The 14064-nt window shown below is 39.4% G+C and overlaps 1 protein-coding gene across 4 annotated transcripts in view; it reads right to left on the bottom strand.

Moving 5' to 3' along the window:
- cunh8orf58 (chromosome unknown C8orf58 homolog) overlaps positions 1-14064 on the bottom strand; it is a 46318-nt gene that overhangs the window by 7038 nt on the left and 25216 nt on the right. For all 4 annotated transcript variants that reach the window (XM_062961042.1, XM_008120161.3, XM_016997199.2 and 1 more), the window contains 3 exons: positions 11966-12585; positions 2554-2718; positions 441-624 (listed from right to left, as the gene is read on the bottom strand). In XM_062961042.1, the coding sequence (XP_062817112.1) occupies positions 441-624; positions 2554-2718; positions 11966-12585 (969 nt within the window). The remainder of the gene's footprint in view (positions 1-440; positions 625-2553; positions 2719-11965; positions 12586-14064) is intronic.

Raw genomic sequence — 14064 nt, 5'->3', positions numbered from 1 at the left:
TCATTCGTGAGCCATAGCCAGGTCTTCTCCTTGTCAATTTTTCCTTCAATTTTGTCAAGGAACTTTCTATGCAATGTTTTGTTGTGCCAGCTATCAGCTCTAGTTTGTAGTGCGGTTTTCTTGTATTATTATTATTATTATTATTATTATTATTATTATTATTATTAAAATCAGTGGTAATGTATCCATGACAGGGCTTGGCTAATCCCACCCATGGAACAGATTATCCTTTCAACATTTTGGGGTTGAAAGTGAAAACGGCAACCAAACCATTTTCAAAGAACGGTGTTCACTACGCCCCACTGAAGAGTTTGAGAAATGTGCATTGCTCTATATGCAAGAAGATGAGTTTGCTAAATCCATAGCTTCCATATTTTCACCCATATTTCTAACTCTATGGGTCTATGAACCACAAAAGCAGGCAAGTATTGATCACTTACCATGGTTTCGGGCTGGGCTCCGTAGCATCCGTGTATCGGAAGCAGAACGTGCCCGGAAATGGTGTGGGTGCCAGGAGTCGGGTGAGTCATTTTCCCCATCCGGTTCTTTCTCCATCTCCGAAGCTGCTGCATTTGCTGGCTCCACCAGCTCAGAGTCTTCAGCTGCTTCTTCTGAAAAGCCTTCCTATGAGACAAAATGGCATCAGGGTTGGAAAAAAGCCATTCCCGGAAAGTCTGAGGGATGCTAACATGTCTAAAAAAAGTGGGGTTTAGATCCCGGTTAGCAACAAAGTTCTGCAAAGGCACACTATCTGTCCACCTAAACATACCTTGAATGTTTTTTGTGGGGACAAGATACTAGGATAGGGATAAACATGGGAGAGGGAAATGAAAGATTGTGACTATAACTCCCCAATCTTTGGGAAAAGGCATAAAAATATAAACATAAACAAAACTGTTCCTCCCGGATATCCTCTCCAAGATGATTGGTGATACCACAGACTGGTCTGTTTCCATCTTCCCTAATTCCCTACATTTTAAAAAAATCCCTTCCCCGTACAAAATGAATTTCAATGGGATTTAATTTCCAATAAAAATAGTTTTAGGACTGCAGTCTCCTCTTGTAGTTGTGTGTGACTCCTATCATGAGTTTTTCTGCAATGAAGGGTGCATCTACATTACAGAATTAATGCATTTTGATGCCACATTAAATTACATGGCTCAATACAGTGGAATCCTGGGAGCTGTAGCTTGGTGAGGCACGGACACCCTGTAGAATCTTTAGTACTACAACTCCTATGATCCTACAGCATTGAGCCATGGAAGTTAAAGTGGAGTCAGACTGCATTAATTTTACAGTGTAGATCAGGGGTCCCAAAACTTTTTAAACAGGGGGCCAGTTCACAATCCTTCAGACTATTGGAGGGCCAGACTAGTTGGCCACCAAGCAATGATAATAATAATAATAATAATAAGAGTTGGAAGAGACCCTTTGGGCCATTAAGTCCAACCCCCTTCTGCCTTTGTGCACCAAAAGCACAAGCAAAGCACCCCTGATAGATGGCCTCCCAGACTCAATGTTAATAATAATAATAATAATAATAATAATAATAATAATAATAATAATAATAATGAGAGTTGGAAGAGAGGAAGAGAACCCTTGGGCCATTAAGTCCAACCCCCTTCTGCCTTTGTGCACCAAAAGCACAAGCAAAGCACCCCTGATAGATGGCCTCCCAGACTCAATGTTAATAATAATAATAATAATAATAATAATAATAATAATAATAATAATGAGAGTTGGAAGAGAGGAAGAGAACCCTTGGGCCATTAAGTCCAACCCCCTTCTGCCTTTGTGCACCAAAAGCACAAGCAAAGCACCCCTGATAGATGGCCTCCCAGACTCAATGTTAATAATAATAATAATAATAATAATAATAATAATAATAATAATAATAATGAGAGTTGGAAGAGAGGAAGAGAACCCTTGGGTCATTAAGTCCAACCCCCTTCTGCCTTTGTGCACCAAAAGCACAAGCAAAGCACCCCTGATAGATGGCCTCCCAGACTCAATGTTAATAATAATAATAATAATAATAATAATAATAATAATAATAATAATAATAATGAGAGTTGGAAGAGAGGAAGAGAACCCTTGGGCCATTAAGTCCAACCCCCTTCTGCCTTTGTGCACCAAAAGCACAAGCAAAGCACCCCTGATAGATGGCCTCCCAGACTCAATGTTAATAATAATAATAATAATAATAATAATAATAATAATAATAATAATAATAATAATAATGAGAGTTGGAAGAGAGGAAGAGAACCCTTGGGTCATTAAGTCCAAGCCCCTTCTGCCTTTGTGCTGTGGGGGCCGGATAAATGGCTTTGATGGGCCATATGTGGCCCGCGGGCCATAGTTTGGGGACCCCTGGTGTAGATGCTAGTGCCTCTAATAGTTTGTGACTTGTTCAGGGTCATGCAATGAATTCCCTGGCTCAGTGGGAATTCAGAGTCACTGCCCAAAACCGAAACCATAATGCCACGGTGGCCCCATTTCAATGCATTTCAATGGGATTTCATTCCTAGTCTCAGAATTACAGTCTCCTCTTACATTCTCCAGTTTCTGAGCCCGGATCTTGCACTCCATGATCTGCTGCTGATGCTGAAGCCGCATGTTGGCCCGCTGGAGGTGGGCAATCTTTTCCAGCATCTGGCAGATGTGCTCCAGGTATCGCAGACCCTGTCCAGGCATAGAAAGTGAAGGCTCATCTGGCACCTAAGAGAAGGGGACATGAGAGGGCATTGTGATATCTAACCATTTGCAGCCAAACACAGTGAATTAGGAATCAGAAGAGAAGCAAGCAAGCAGATGCGAGCCCCACCAGCCGTATGATAGAACACTTTCTATAGTCAAAACAGTGTCAAATGCAAGACAGCTGTGCAGAGAGACAACATGTGAGTATATATACCTCACACTTTTGAGGAGTAGACAACCACCATATATATTACTATATAGGTAAAAGGTTTCCCCCTGACATTAAGTCCAGTCGAGTCTGACTCTAGGGGTTGGTGCTCATCTCCATTTCTAAGCTGAAGAGCCGGCGTTGTCCATAGACATCTCCAATTTCACGTAGCCGGCATGACTGTATGGCATGACGTTACCTTCCTGCCAGAGTGGTACCTATTGATCTACTCATGCCATGTTGATCTACTATTCGCATATTTTCAAACTGCTAGTTTGGTAGAAGCTGGGGCTAACCACGGGAGCTCACCCCGCTCCCCGGATTCGAACCGCCGACCTTTCAGTCAGCAAGTTCAACAGCTCAGTGGCTCCATTACCATATAAACAAGACTGTAATCCTTAAAATGGGGGGGGGGGGGGGGAAGAAAAGGAATAAGGCAAAATAACTTCAACAAGTTTGAAAAGTTAATACAGTAGAGTCTCACTTATCCAACATAAACGGGCCAGCAGAATGTTGGATAAGCGAATACTTTGGATAATAAGGAGGCCACATGACCTTGGAGGTGTCTATGGACAACGCCGGCTCTTCGGCTTAGAAATGGAGATGAGCACCAACCCCCAGAGTCAGACATGACTGGACTTAATGTCAGGGGAAAACCTTTACCTTTACCTAAGGAAAAGCCTATTAAACATCAAATTAGGTTATGATTTTACAAATTAAGCACCAAAACATCATGTTATACAACAAATTTGACCAAAAAAAAGTACAGTAGAGTCTCGCTTATCCAACGTTCTGGATTATCCAACGCATTTTTGTAGTCAATGTTTTCAATACATCGTGATATTTTGGTGCTAAATTCGTATATACAGTACTTACTACATAGCATTACTGTGTATTGAACTACTTTTTCTGTCAAATTTGTTGTATAACATGATGTTTTGGTGCTTAATTTGTAAAATCATAACCTAATTTGATGTGTAATAGGCTTTTCCTTAATCCCTCCTTATTATCCAACATATTCGCTTATCCAACGTTCTGCTGGCCCATTTATGTTGGATAAGTGAGACTACTGTAGTTAAATATGCAGTAATGCTATGTAGTAATTACTGTATTTATGAATTTAGCACCAAAATATCACGATGTATTGAAAACATTGACTACAAAAATGTGTTGGATAATCCAGAACGTTGGATAAGCGAGTCTTGGGTAAGTGAGACTCCACTGTACTACTATTCTGAATTGAAACCCTGCATGTTTTAACCAGAATCTTGCTACAGATACATAACAAAAGGTTCTAGCCTTTCTGCCTACGGATATCCTTTGCAAACATGAACCAGGGTTTACATAACTATTCAGAAAGCCTTGATTTAGACTTCGTTCATAAATCTATCACTCAAAACCTACTCATTACTTTTGTACCATGAATCAGCCCATTAACCTTGCCACCCAAGGTTTCAGTAAGCATCCTTCCTCAGTGAATGAGCACACTATAAATATTGTCATACCCATGCAAAACATTAATAGCTACACAATCCATGCATATTAACATCCATGCAAAATATGAATATAAATATTCACTTGGCTCTGAATTCCTCTGCGTGTATTTTCTATGATTCTATGATTCTATGATTCTTTTCTTTTTTAAATACTTTTTATTAAGATTTCTTTTATAATACAGTAATAATATAATAGTAATAAAGAAGAAAAAGGAAAAGCAAAAAAGAAAAAAGAAAAAGATTAATTATATAGATATGAAAAAGGGACATAAATAGAACAGATTTAAGACTGCAAGTAAGAGTATCTATTTTGCTATGTGCATTACCTACACTAAATTGTGTATATTCTGGAAAAAAATAATTAATTTTTTTTAAATTATTGTTATAGTTACTTAATTGTAGTATATAGAAGAATATATATAAAGTAGAGTCTCACTTATCCAACACTCGCTTATCCAACATTCTGGATTATCCAACGCATTTTTGTAGTCAATGTTTTCAATACATCGTGATATTTTGGGGGTAAATTTGTAAGTACAGTAATTACTACATAGCATTACTGCGTATTGAACTACTTTTTCTCTCAAATTTGTTGTGTAACATGATGTTTTGGTGTTTAATTTGTAAAATCATAACCTAATTTGATGTGTAATAGGCTTTTCCTTAATCCCTCCTTATTATCCAACATATTCGCTTATCCAAAGTTCTGCCGGCCCGTTTATGTTGGATAAGTGAGACTCTATATATATATATAGAGAGAGAGAGAGAGAGAGCGCATAGGCGAAGAAGAAATTGAAATATAAACATAGGTTAAAATTATCAGGATAGAGAAATGATGTTACATAGAAAAATTATTGGTTGTTTTGACTTCCTGGTATCTTCCTGAGGTCTGTTCCTTTTCTATTTTTCTGTTCTATTCTTGTTTCTTTTCTCCCTTTCTTCCCCTTTGTTTTTGTACATAGTTTTGTTTTTACAAATAGTTCTTATCATATCAATATTTTTTTATTCTTTAACATGAGATATTCATTTACTTGTTTGTAGTTGGTTTCCTTTATTTTCATTCCTTTATTCTTAGTCATGAGAAAGGTAAGCCTATCCGTATTTCTAATTTCCTCTGCGTGTATTTTCAAAGCACAGAGTTTGCATTTTCCTGATTTATTTCCTGAGCCCTTTTTGAAATTTCCGTATTACATCCATTATGGGTTACTATCAAGAACTTGGAAGAATCAGGTATGCTTCCCACAATCATCTAGTTCCCTTGGCTAATAGCTAATGCTGGCTAACAGATTGTGGGAGTTAATGGTCCAAAAAGTGACTTCTCCGGATTTTGGAGGCATTGTGCTTCCAATGGACCTTACCAAATGCAATTTGGCAGGAACAAACTTGCAAAAATAGCATACCTCTCCCAAATGCTTCCTTCCCCAAACGTGCAGTGTATTCAGCACTAGCCAAGTTATTTTGGCATATGAGATAGAAAATCCAGCAAGAACCTCTCCCTATTCTTGGCAGTAAAAATACAAGAACAGACTGACGTGTAAACAATTTGCTGCCCTTTCATTATGCCCAAAACCTGTTGCCTCAAGCACTCAATGGGAGGGCTGGCCTTTATAATACTTCACATCACTCAAACTCTCTAATCCAGGGGTCCCCAAACTTTTTAAACAGGGGGCCAGTTCATGGTCCCTCAGACCGTTGGAGGGCCAGACTATAGTTTTTTTAAAAAACTATGAACAAATTCCCATGCACACTGCACATATTTTATTTTGAAGTAAAAAACGAACAACAAATAAAAAACGGGAACAAATAAAGCCTCAATGTAATAATAATAGTAATAATAATAATAATAATAATAATAACCACCACCACTACCACCACCACTGATCATATCCTCAGTTGCTGTAAGAAAATCGCACAGACAGACTACAAACAGAGGCACAACTATGTGGCCCAAATGATTCATTGGAACTTATGCCTCAAGTACCACCTCCCAGCAGCAAAGAACTGGTGGGATCACAAACCTGCAAAAGTATTGGAAAATGAGCACGCAAAGCTACTGTGGAACTTCCGAATCCAGACAGACAAAGTTCTGGAACACAACACACCAGACATCACAGTTGTGGAAAAGAAAAAGGTTTGGATCATTGATGTTGCCATCCCAGGTGACAGTCGCATTGACGAAAAACAACAGGAAAAACTCAGCCGCTCTCAGGACCTCAAGATCGAACTTCAAAGACTCTGGCAGAAACCAGTGCAGGTGGTCCCGGTGGTGATGGGCACATTGGGTGCCGTGCCAAAAGATCTCAGCCGGCATTTGGAAACAATAGACATTGACAAAATCACGATCTGCCAACTGCAAAAGGCCACCCTACTGGGATCTGCACGCATCATCTGAAAATACATCACACAGTCCAAGACGCTTGGGAAGTGTTCGACTTGTGATTTTGTGAAACCACGTCTCCTTCCCTAGAAACACCAAGAAACTAATGGGGTCAACATAAGTTGATAGGTGAAGGCACACATAGCCACACATATTACCACCATCGCTTTTAAACTGTTCCTAAATTCAGAACAGTATGAGCTAGAAATTTACCGTATATACTCGAGTATAAGCCGACCCGAATATAAGCCGAGGCATCTAATTTTACCACAAAAAACTGGGATAGCTTATTGACTCCAGTATAAGCCGAGAGTGGTAAATTTCAGAAATAAAAATAGATACCAATAAAATTACATTAATTGAGGCATAGGTAGGTTAAATGTTTTTGAAGATTTACATAAAGCTCAAATTTAAGATAAGACTGTCCAACTCTGATCAAATCATTATTCTCATCTTCTTTAATGTAAATGTGCTTATGTATCCTTTTAATAATAATAGAGTAAAATAATAAATGTAATAATAATAATAATAGAGTAAAATAATAAATGTAATAATAAATTGAGTAAAATAATAAATGTAATAATAATAATAAGATCAGAGTGAAATAATACATGTACAGTAGAGTCTCACTTATCCAACATAAACGGGCTGGCAGAATGTTGGATAAGTGAATATGTTGGATAATAAGGAGGCATTAAGGAAAAGCCTATTAAACATCAAATTAGGTTATGATTTTACAAATGAAGCACCAAAACATCATGTTAGACAACAAATTTGGCAGAAAAAGTAGTTCTATATGCAGTAATGGTATGTAGTAATTACTGTATTTATGAATTTAGCACCAAAATATCACAATATATTGAAAACATTGACTCCAAAAATGCGTTGGATAATCCAGAATGTTGGATAAGCGAGACTCTACTGTATTAATATTAATATTAATAATAGAGTAAAATAAATGTAATACAGCAGGGTCTCACTTATCCAACATAAACGGGCCGACAGAATGTTGGATAAGCAAATATGTTGGATAATAAGGAGGCATTAAGGAAAAGCCTATTAACCATCAAATAAGGTTATGATTTTACAAATGAAGCCCCAAAACATCATGTTAGACAACAAATTTGGGAGAAAAAGTAGTTCAATACGCAGTAATGCTATGTAGTAATTACTGTATTTATGAATTTAGCACCAAAATATCACGATATATTGTAAACATTGACTACAAAAATGTGTTGGATAATCCAGAACGTTGGATAAGCGAGTGTTGGATAAGTGAGACTCTACTGTAGTGGCAACAATAATAGAGAAAAAAATAAATGTACCATATAATCTCAAGTATAAGCTGACCCAAATATAAGCCAATCAGGACCCTCACCCGAGTATAAGCCGAGGGGGGCTTTTTCAGTCTTAAAAAAAGGCTGAAAAACCTGGCTTATACTCGAGTATATACAGTATTTTTTTGCAGGGGAAGTGGACCAAACCTTAGTGGAATTGCCCCTGGATTGGTTGCAAGAAATCCCAGGTTCCAGCCCCGTCATCTCCAGATAACTGTGAAAACTCCTTTGTGAAACCCCAGAGAGTCACCACTTGATCAGGGATATGATATTATACTAGTCTGACCCAGAATGAGATCTGACTCAGAATAAAGCAGCTTCCTATGTTCCTAACTAGATGTGCTAATAGCTATGTAGGTAACTAGAACTCGGATGAATCAAGTCCTGAATTCACTGCCAAAGAGAGAGGGGGAGGGGATGAGAATTTTGTCCATTTATATATGTGTCTGTATATATGTGTGTCCCTGTTATTAAAGGACAGCGAGATCACCGCATTCCAGCAAGAGGCAATTACTCAAGATATCATCATAAGAGGGAATGAATACTATTTCCCATTGAAACTGCCCTGCCTAGCTAGTAGGAGGATAAGTTAGGTCACAGCAGGAGAGCATGACTGCCTCCATGCCATTATATGGTACATTTATTATATGGTACATTTATTGGTAGATCTACATTATATGGTAGATTATATGGTACATTTATTATTTTTCTCTATTATTATTGTTATTATTTCATTTATTATTTTTCCCTATTATTGTTGCTACTATTACATTTATTTTACTCTAATGTTATTATTATTATTATTAATACATTTATTATTTCACTCTGATTTTATTATTATTACATTTATTATTTTACTCTATTTATTATTACATGTATTATTTTCCTGTATTATAGATTATGATGATGATGATGATGATGATGACTATTATTATTATTACATGTATTTATTTTACTCTATTATTATTAAAAGATACATAAGCACATTTACATTGAAGAAGATGAGCCTCTTCTTTCAGCTGCAAAGCCCCTTGGAGACCCCAGGCTTCTTTGCATCCAGCTGAGGTTGCCAGATAAATAACTCAAAGGGGTTGTTATGAGTTTTCCGGACTGTATGTCCATGTTCCTGAAGCATTCTCTCCTGATGTTTCACCCACATCTATGGCAGGCATCCTCAGAGGTTGTGAGGTCTGTTGGAAACTAGGCAAGTGGGGTTTATATATCTGTGGAATGACCAAGGTGGGGAGAAAGACTATTGTCTGTTGAGGCAAGTATAAGGGTTGCAATGGGGCCACCTTGATTAGCACTGAATAGCGTTTCAGCTTCGAAGCCTGGCTGATTCCTCCTTTGTTGGGAAGTGTTTAACTGGCCCTGCCTGTTTCTTGTCTTGAATTCCCATTTTTTTTTAGTGTTGTTCTTTATTTACCATTCTGATTTTAGAGTTTTTTAATCCTGGTAGCCAGATTGTGTTCATTTGAGGGACAACACTAAAAGAAACGAAATTCCAGACATGATAAAAGCAAGCTTGTTTTCTGCTGCCCTGGAGACTAGGACGCGGAACAATGGCTTTAAATCTACAGTAAAGGAGATTCCACCTGAACATCAGGAAAAACTTCCTCACTGTGAGAGCTGATCAGTAGTGGAACTCTCTGCCCCGAAGTGTGAGAAGGCTCCATCTTTGGAAACTTTTAAGCAGAGGCTGGATGGCCATCTGTCAGGGGTGCTTTGAATGTGATTTCCTGCTTCTGGCAGGGGGTTGGACTGGATGATCTGATGAGGTTTCTTCAACTCTAGGATTCTATGATTCTAACTAACACCTCCCAACAAAGGAGTCCCCCAGGCAGGATGTTTTTACCATCCTTGTGGGAGGCTTCTCTCATGTCCCTGCATGGAGCTGGAGCTGATAGAGGGAGCTCATCAGCGCTCTCCCCGGATGGGATTCGAACCTGGCAGCCTTCAGGTCAGCAATCCAACTTTCAAGTCACAAGGCTTTAACCTACTACGCCACCGGGGGCTCCAATGTCAGGTTAGACTTGAGCTAATACCATCCAACAAAGGATTCTCCCCAGGCAGAAAACAGCCAGGCGTCAAAGCTGCAAGGCCATACAATGCTAATCAATTTGGCCAATTGCACCATTCACACTTGCCTCAAACAGGCAAGCGTTCTTTCTGCCACCCTGGTCATTCCACAGATATATAAACCCTACTTGCCTAGTTTCCAACAAACCTCACAACCTCTGAAGATGCCTGCCGTAGATGTGGGCGAAACATCAGGAGAGAATGCTTCTGGAACATGGCCTTGCAGACGGGAAAACTCACAGCAACACAGTGATTCCGGCCATGAAAGCCTTCGACAACACATCAAAGTCAAGGGGACTTTGTGCATCTTTAATTGTATAGAAGAAGGAGGTTCAACAAAGTCTGCTTATCAAGCATCGCCTTCTGAATTGTCGTCCATGAAAAGTGCATGAGTCACCTCTAGTTTTCACTCCAGTAACCTTAAAAGTACAGTAGAGTCCCACTTATCCAACATTCACTTATCCAACATTCTGGATTATCCAACGCATTTTTTAGTCAATGTTTTCAATATATCGTGATTTTTTGGTGCTAAATTCATAAATACAGTAATTGCTACATAGCATTACTGCATATTGAACTGCTTTTTCTGTCAAATTTGTTGTACATCATGATGTTTTGATGCTTAATTTGTAAAATCATAACCTAATTTGATGTTGAATAGGCTTCTCCTTCATCTCTCCTTATTATCCAACATATTCGCTTATCCAACGTTCTGCCGGCCCGTTTATGTTGGATAAGTGAGACTCTACTGCATTCCATATAAGCTGTGGCGCAGGCTGCTGCAATAAATCACTCTGACCATGAGGTCATGAGTTCGAGGCCAGCCCGTGGTGGGTGAGCACCCGTCAATTAAAAAATAATAATAATAGCCCCTGCTCATTGCTGACTTAGCAACCCAAAAGATAGTTGCATCTATCAAGTAGGAAATAAGGTACCACTTATAAAGTGGGGAGGCAAATTTATCTAATTTACGATGTTGGAATGAGGAAGTGCCGTCACAGTAGATGATGAAGCAGCTGCTCCCCCCTGTGACCAGAATCGAACATCCCCTCAGGAGAAGGTTAAATTGCGCAGCAAGAATGGCGCATGCAAAGATGTGGAAGTTGGAAAATAGTCCTGAGAGAGAGGACTGGTTAAACAAAGTATGGGAAATAAAAGATATGGATCAATTAACATTTATATTGAAAAAGAATACTGGCAAGGGAGTAAAAAAGACTGACTGGTCATCATTTGAAGAATATATGAAGACGACGTACAATCCTTAAGAGAAAAAATAAATCCAAAGACTTTCTAAACAAAAGGGAGAGAACCGATAAACAGATTTGAAGAATAAGGGACAGGAATAAGAGATGAACGGAAGCTCGTAACTTTTTTTTTTCATTATTTTTTTTTTCTCTTCTCTTTTTCTCTTTCTTTCTCCTTCTTTCTTAAACTTTTCTATAAATAATGTTCCCACTCTTTCGTTGTATATATATTTAGAAAACCTTTAATAAAAAGTATTTGTTTTTTTAAAAAAGGTTAAATTACCTCTGTGTCTGTCTCTGTCTTGGTTCTATGTGTATATGGGCATTGAATGTTTGCCCTATGTGTATATAATGTGATCCGCCCTTCGGGGTGAGAAGGGCGGAATATAAATACTGTCAATAAATAAATCCTCAAATATGGTGGTAAAAACAGAAGGCAAGGGGGGAAATCCACTGAAAAAGATTCTGGAGAAAGCCAAGCTTTGCCAAATGGTAATAAGTGGGGTCTGTTCCCTTCTACTACATACCTGTTCCTCTATGCTGTGCTCTTCCAAGGTTTTGCAGCCAAATATTTCCCGATCATCTCCGTTGGCCATGTCAACAATCCCATCAACACTGGCCAGCTGGGGCAAGTGAAAGGACTTCATCTGCTCCAAGTCCACGAGGCTGCGAGGCCGCTGACCGGGCAAGCGATGCTTCTGAGATCGTTGGACCACTTGTGCCAATTTTCTACTGACCGAGAGACTCCGGAGGTAAGTGCAATCCTGGATAGGGTTCTGTACCCCCGGTCCTTTTTCTTCGAGAGAAACTGGAGGTGGAGAATCTTCTACCGCTGGTTGGAAACCATCCAAGGAGAAGCTTTCCTCGGAGCCCACGGGGCTCGACGGCGAGTGGTCATTGCTAGCCATCTCCACGCCGGAGTCCTCCGATTCGGATTTGAGGAGCCTTCCGCTGGTGGGAAGGAAGCTCAGCGGGTGGGGGGCAGGGTCCGTCGGGGAGCCGGCCTCGCCCCATCTGTCCACCTTCGGGGTCGTCTTGTTGCCCAGCTCCAAGCTAAGGGACACCTGAGCCTGAGGATCCGGATGCTTCCGGTACATCCTGACCGACGTTAACACCACGCCGCTCTCTCCGGACCGCCAGGCACTGCCTGCAATTTGGAAAGGAAGCACCGCCGAGTTAGGAAGGCACCACCCCCATTTTCGACCGAGAATGAAAGCCCAGCACCTGAAACTAGGTAAATACAGGGCACATAACTCCACCCCGGCCCCTCCCCATAACTCCCGAAGACAGACAGCCGGCTCCTGAAGAAATATGCTCGCTTGCAACATATGCATTCCAAGAATATTCCTCATGTGTGTGTGAGTCAGGCTTACTTTTCCGAGAGGGGAAGCGGCAAAATAACCTTTGCCTCAACAGAGACCTTGGGCTGGCTGATGTCATCTGCCGACAACACTTGTCATTCAATCAAGACCCCCTTCTCACAATTGAGGAACAATTCTTTTCTCTCTTTTAGTCAAAAGAAGTTACTGTATATACTCGAGTATAAGCCTAGTTTGTCAGCCCGTTTTTGAAGACTGAAAAAGCCCCCCTCGGCTTATACTCGGGTGAGGGTCCTGGTTGGCTTATATTTGGGTCAGCTTATGCTCCAGAATATATGGTACATTTATTATTTTTCTCTATTATTATTGGTATTACAGTAGAGTCTCACTTATCCAAGCTAAACGGGCCGGCAGAAGCTTGGATAAGCGAATATCTTGGATAATAAGGAGGGATTAAGGAAAAACCTATTAAATAATAATAATAATAATAATAATAATAATAATAATAACTTTATTTTTATACCCCGCCCCATCTCCCCGAAGGGACTCGGGGCGGCTTACATGGGGCCTTGCCCCATACAACAATATAATAACAACACCAAAACAATAAAACAAAAATCCCAAGAATAAAAACATCAGCATCAATAAAACAGTCAATAAGATCAACATACAGCATAAAATGTTAAAAACAGGAGACTAATACACAGATCTAGGCCAAAGTGCAGAATATTCCAAATCATGGGAAACATCAAATTAGGTTATGATTTTACAAATTAAGCACCAAAACATCATGTTATACAACAAATTTGAGAGAAAAAGTAGTTCAATATGCAGTAATGTTATGTAGTAATTACTGTATTTACGAATTTAGCACCAAAATATCACGATATATTGAAAACATTGACTACAAAAATGGCTTGGATAATCCAGAAGCTTGGATAAGCGAGGCTTGGATAAGTGAGACTCTACTGTATTACATTTATTATTTTTCTCTATTATTGTTGCTACCATTACATTTATTTTACTCTATTTTTATTATTATTATTATTATTATTATTATAGGGTAAAGGTAAAGGTTTTCCCCTGAGGTTAAGTCCAGTCATGTCTGACTCTGGGGTGTGGTGCTCATCTCCATTTCTAAGCCCAAGAGCCGGCATTGTCCATAGACACCTCCAAAGTCATGTGGCTGGTATGACTGCATGGAGCACTGTTACCTTCCCGCCGGAGCGGTACCTATTGATCTACTCACATTTGCATGTTTTCGAACCGCTAGGTTGGCAGAAGCTAGAGCTAACAGCGGGTGCTCA

This window comes from Anolis carolinensis, unplaced genomic scaffold, assembly GCF_035594765.1.
Source record: "Anolis carolinensis isolate JA03-04 unplaced genomic scaffold, rAnoCar3.1.pri scaffold_8, whole genome shotgun sequence".
Classification (NCBI taxonomy): domain Eukaryota; kingdom Metazoa; phylum Chordata; class Lepidosauria; order Squamata; family Dactyloidae; genus Anolis; species Anolis carolinensis.
This window is presented reverse-complemented; position numbering and strand designations above follow the sequence as displayed.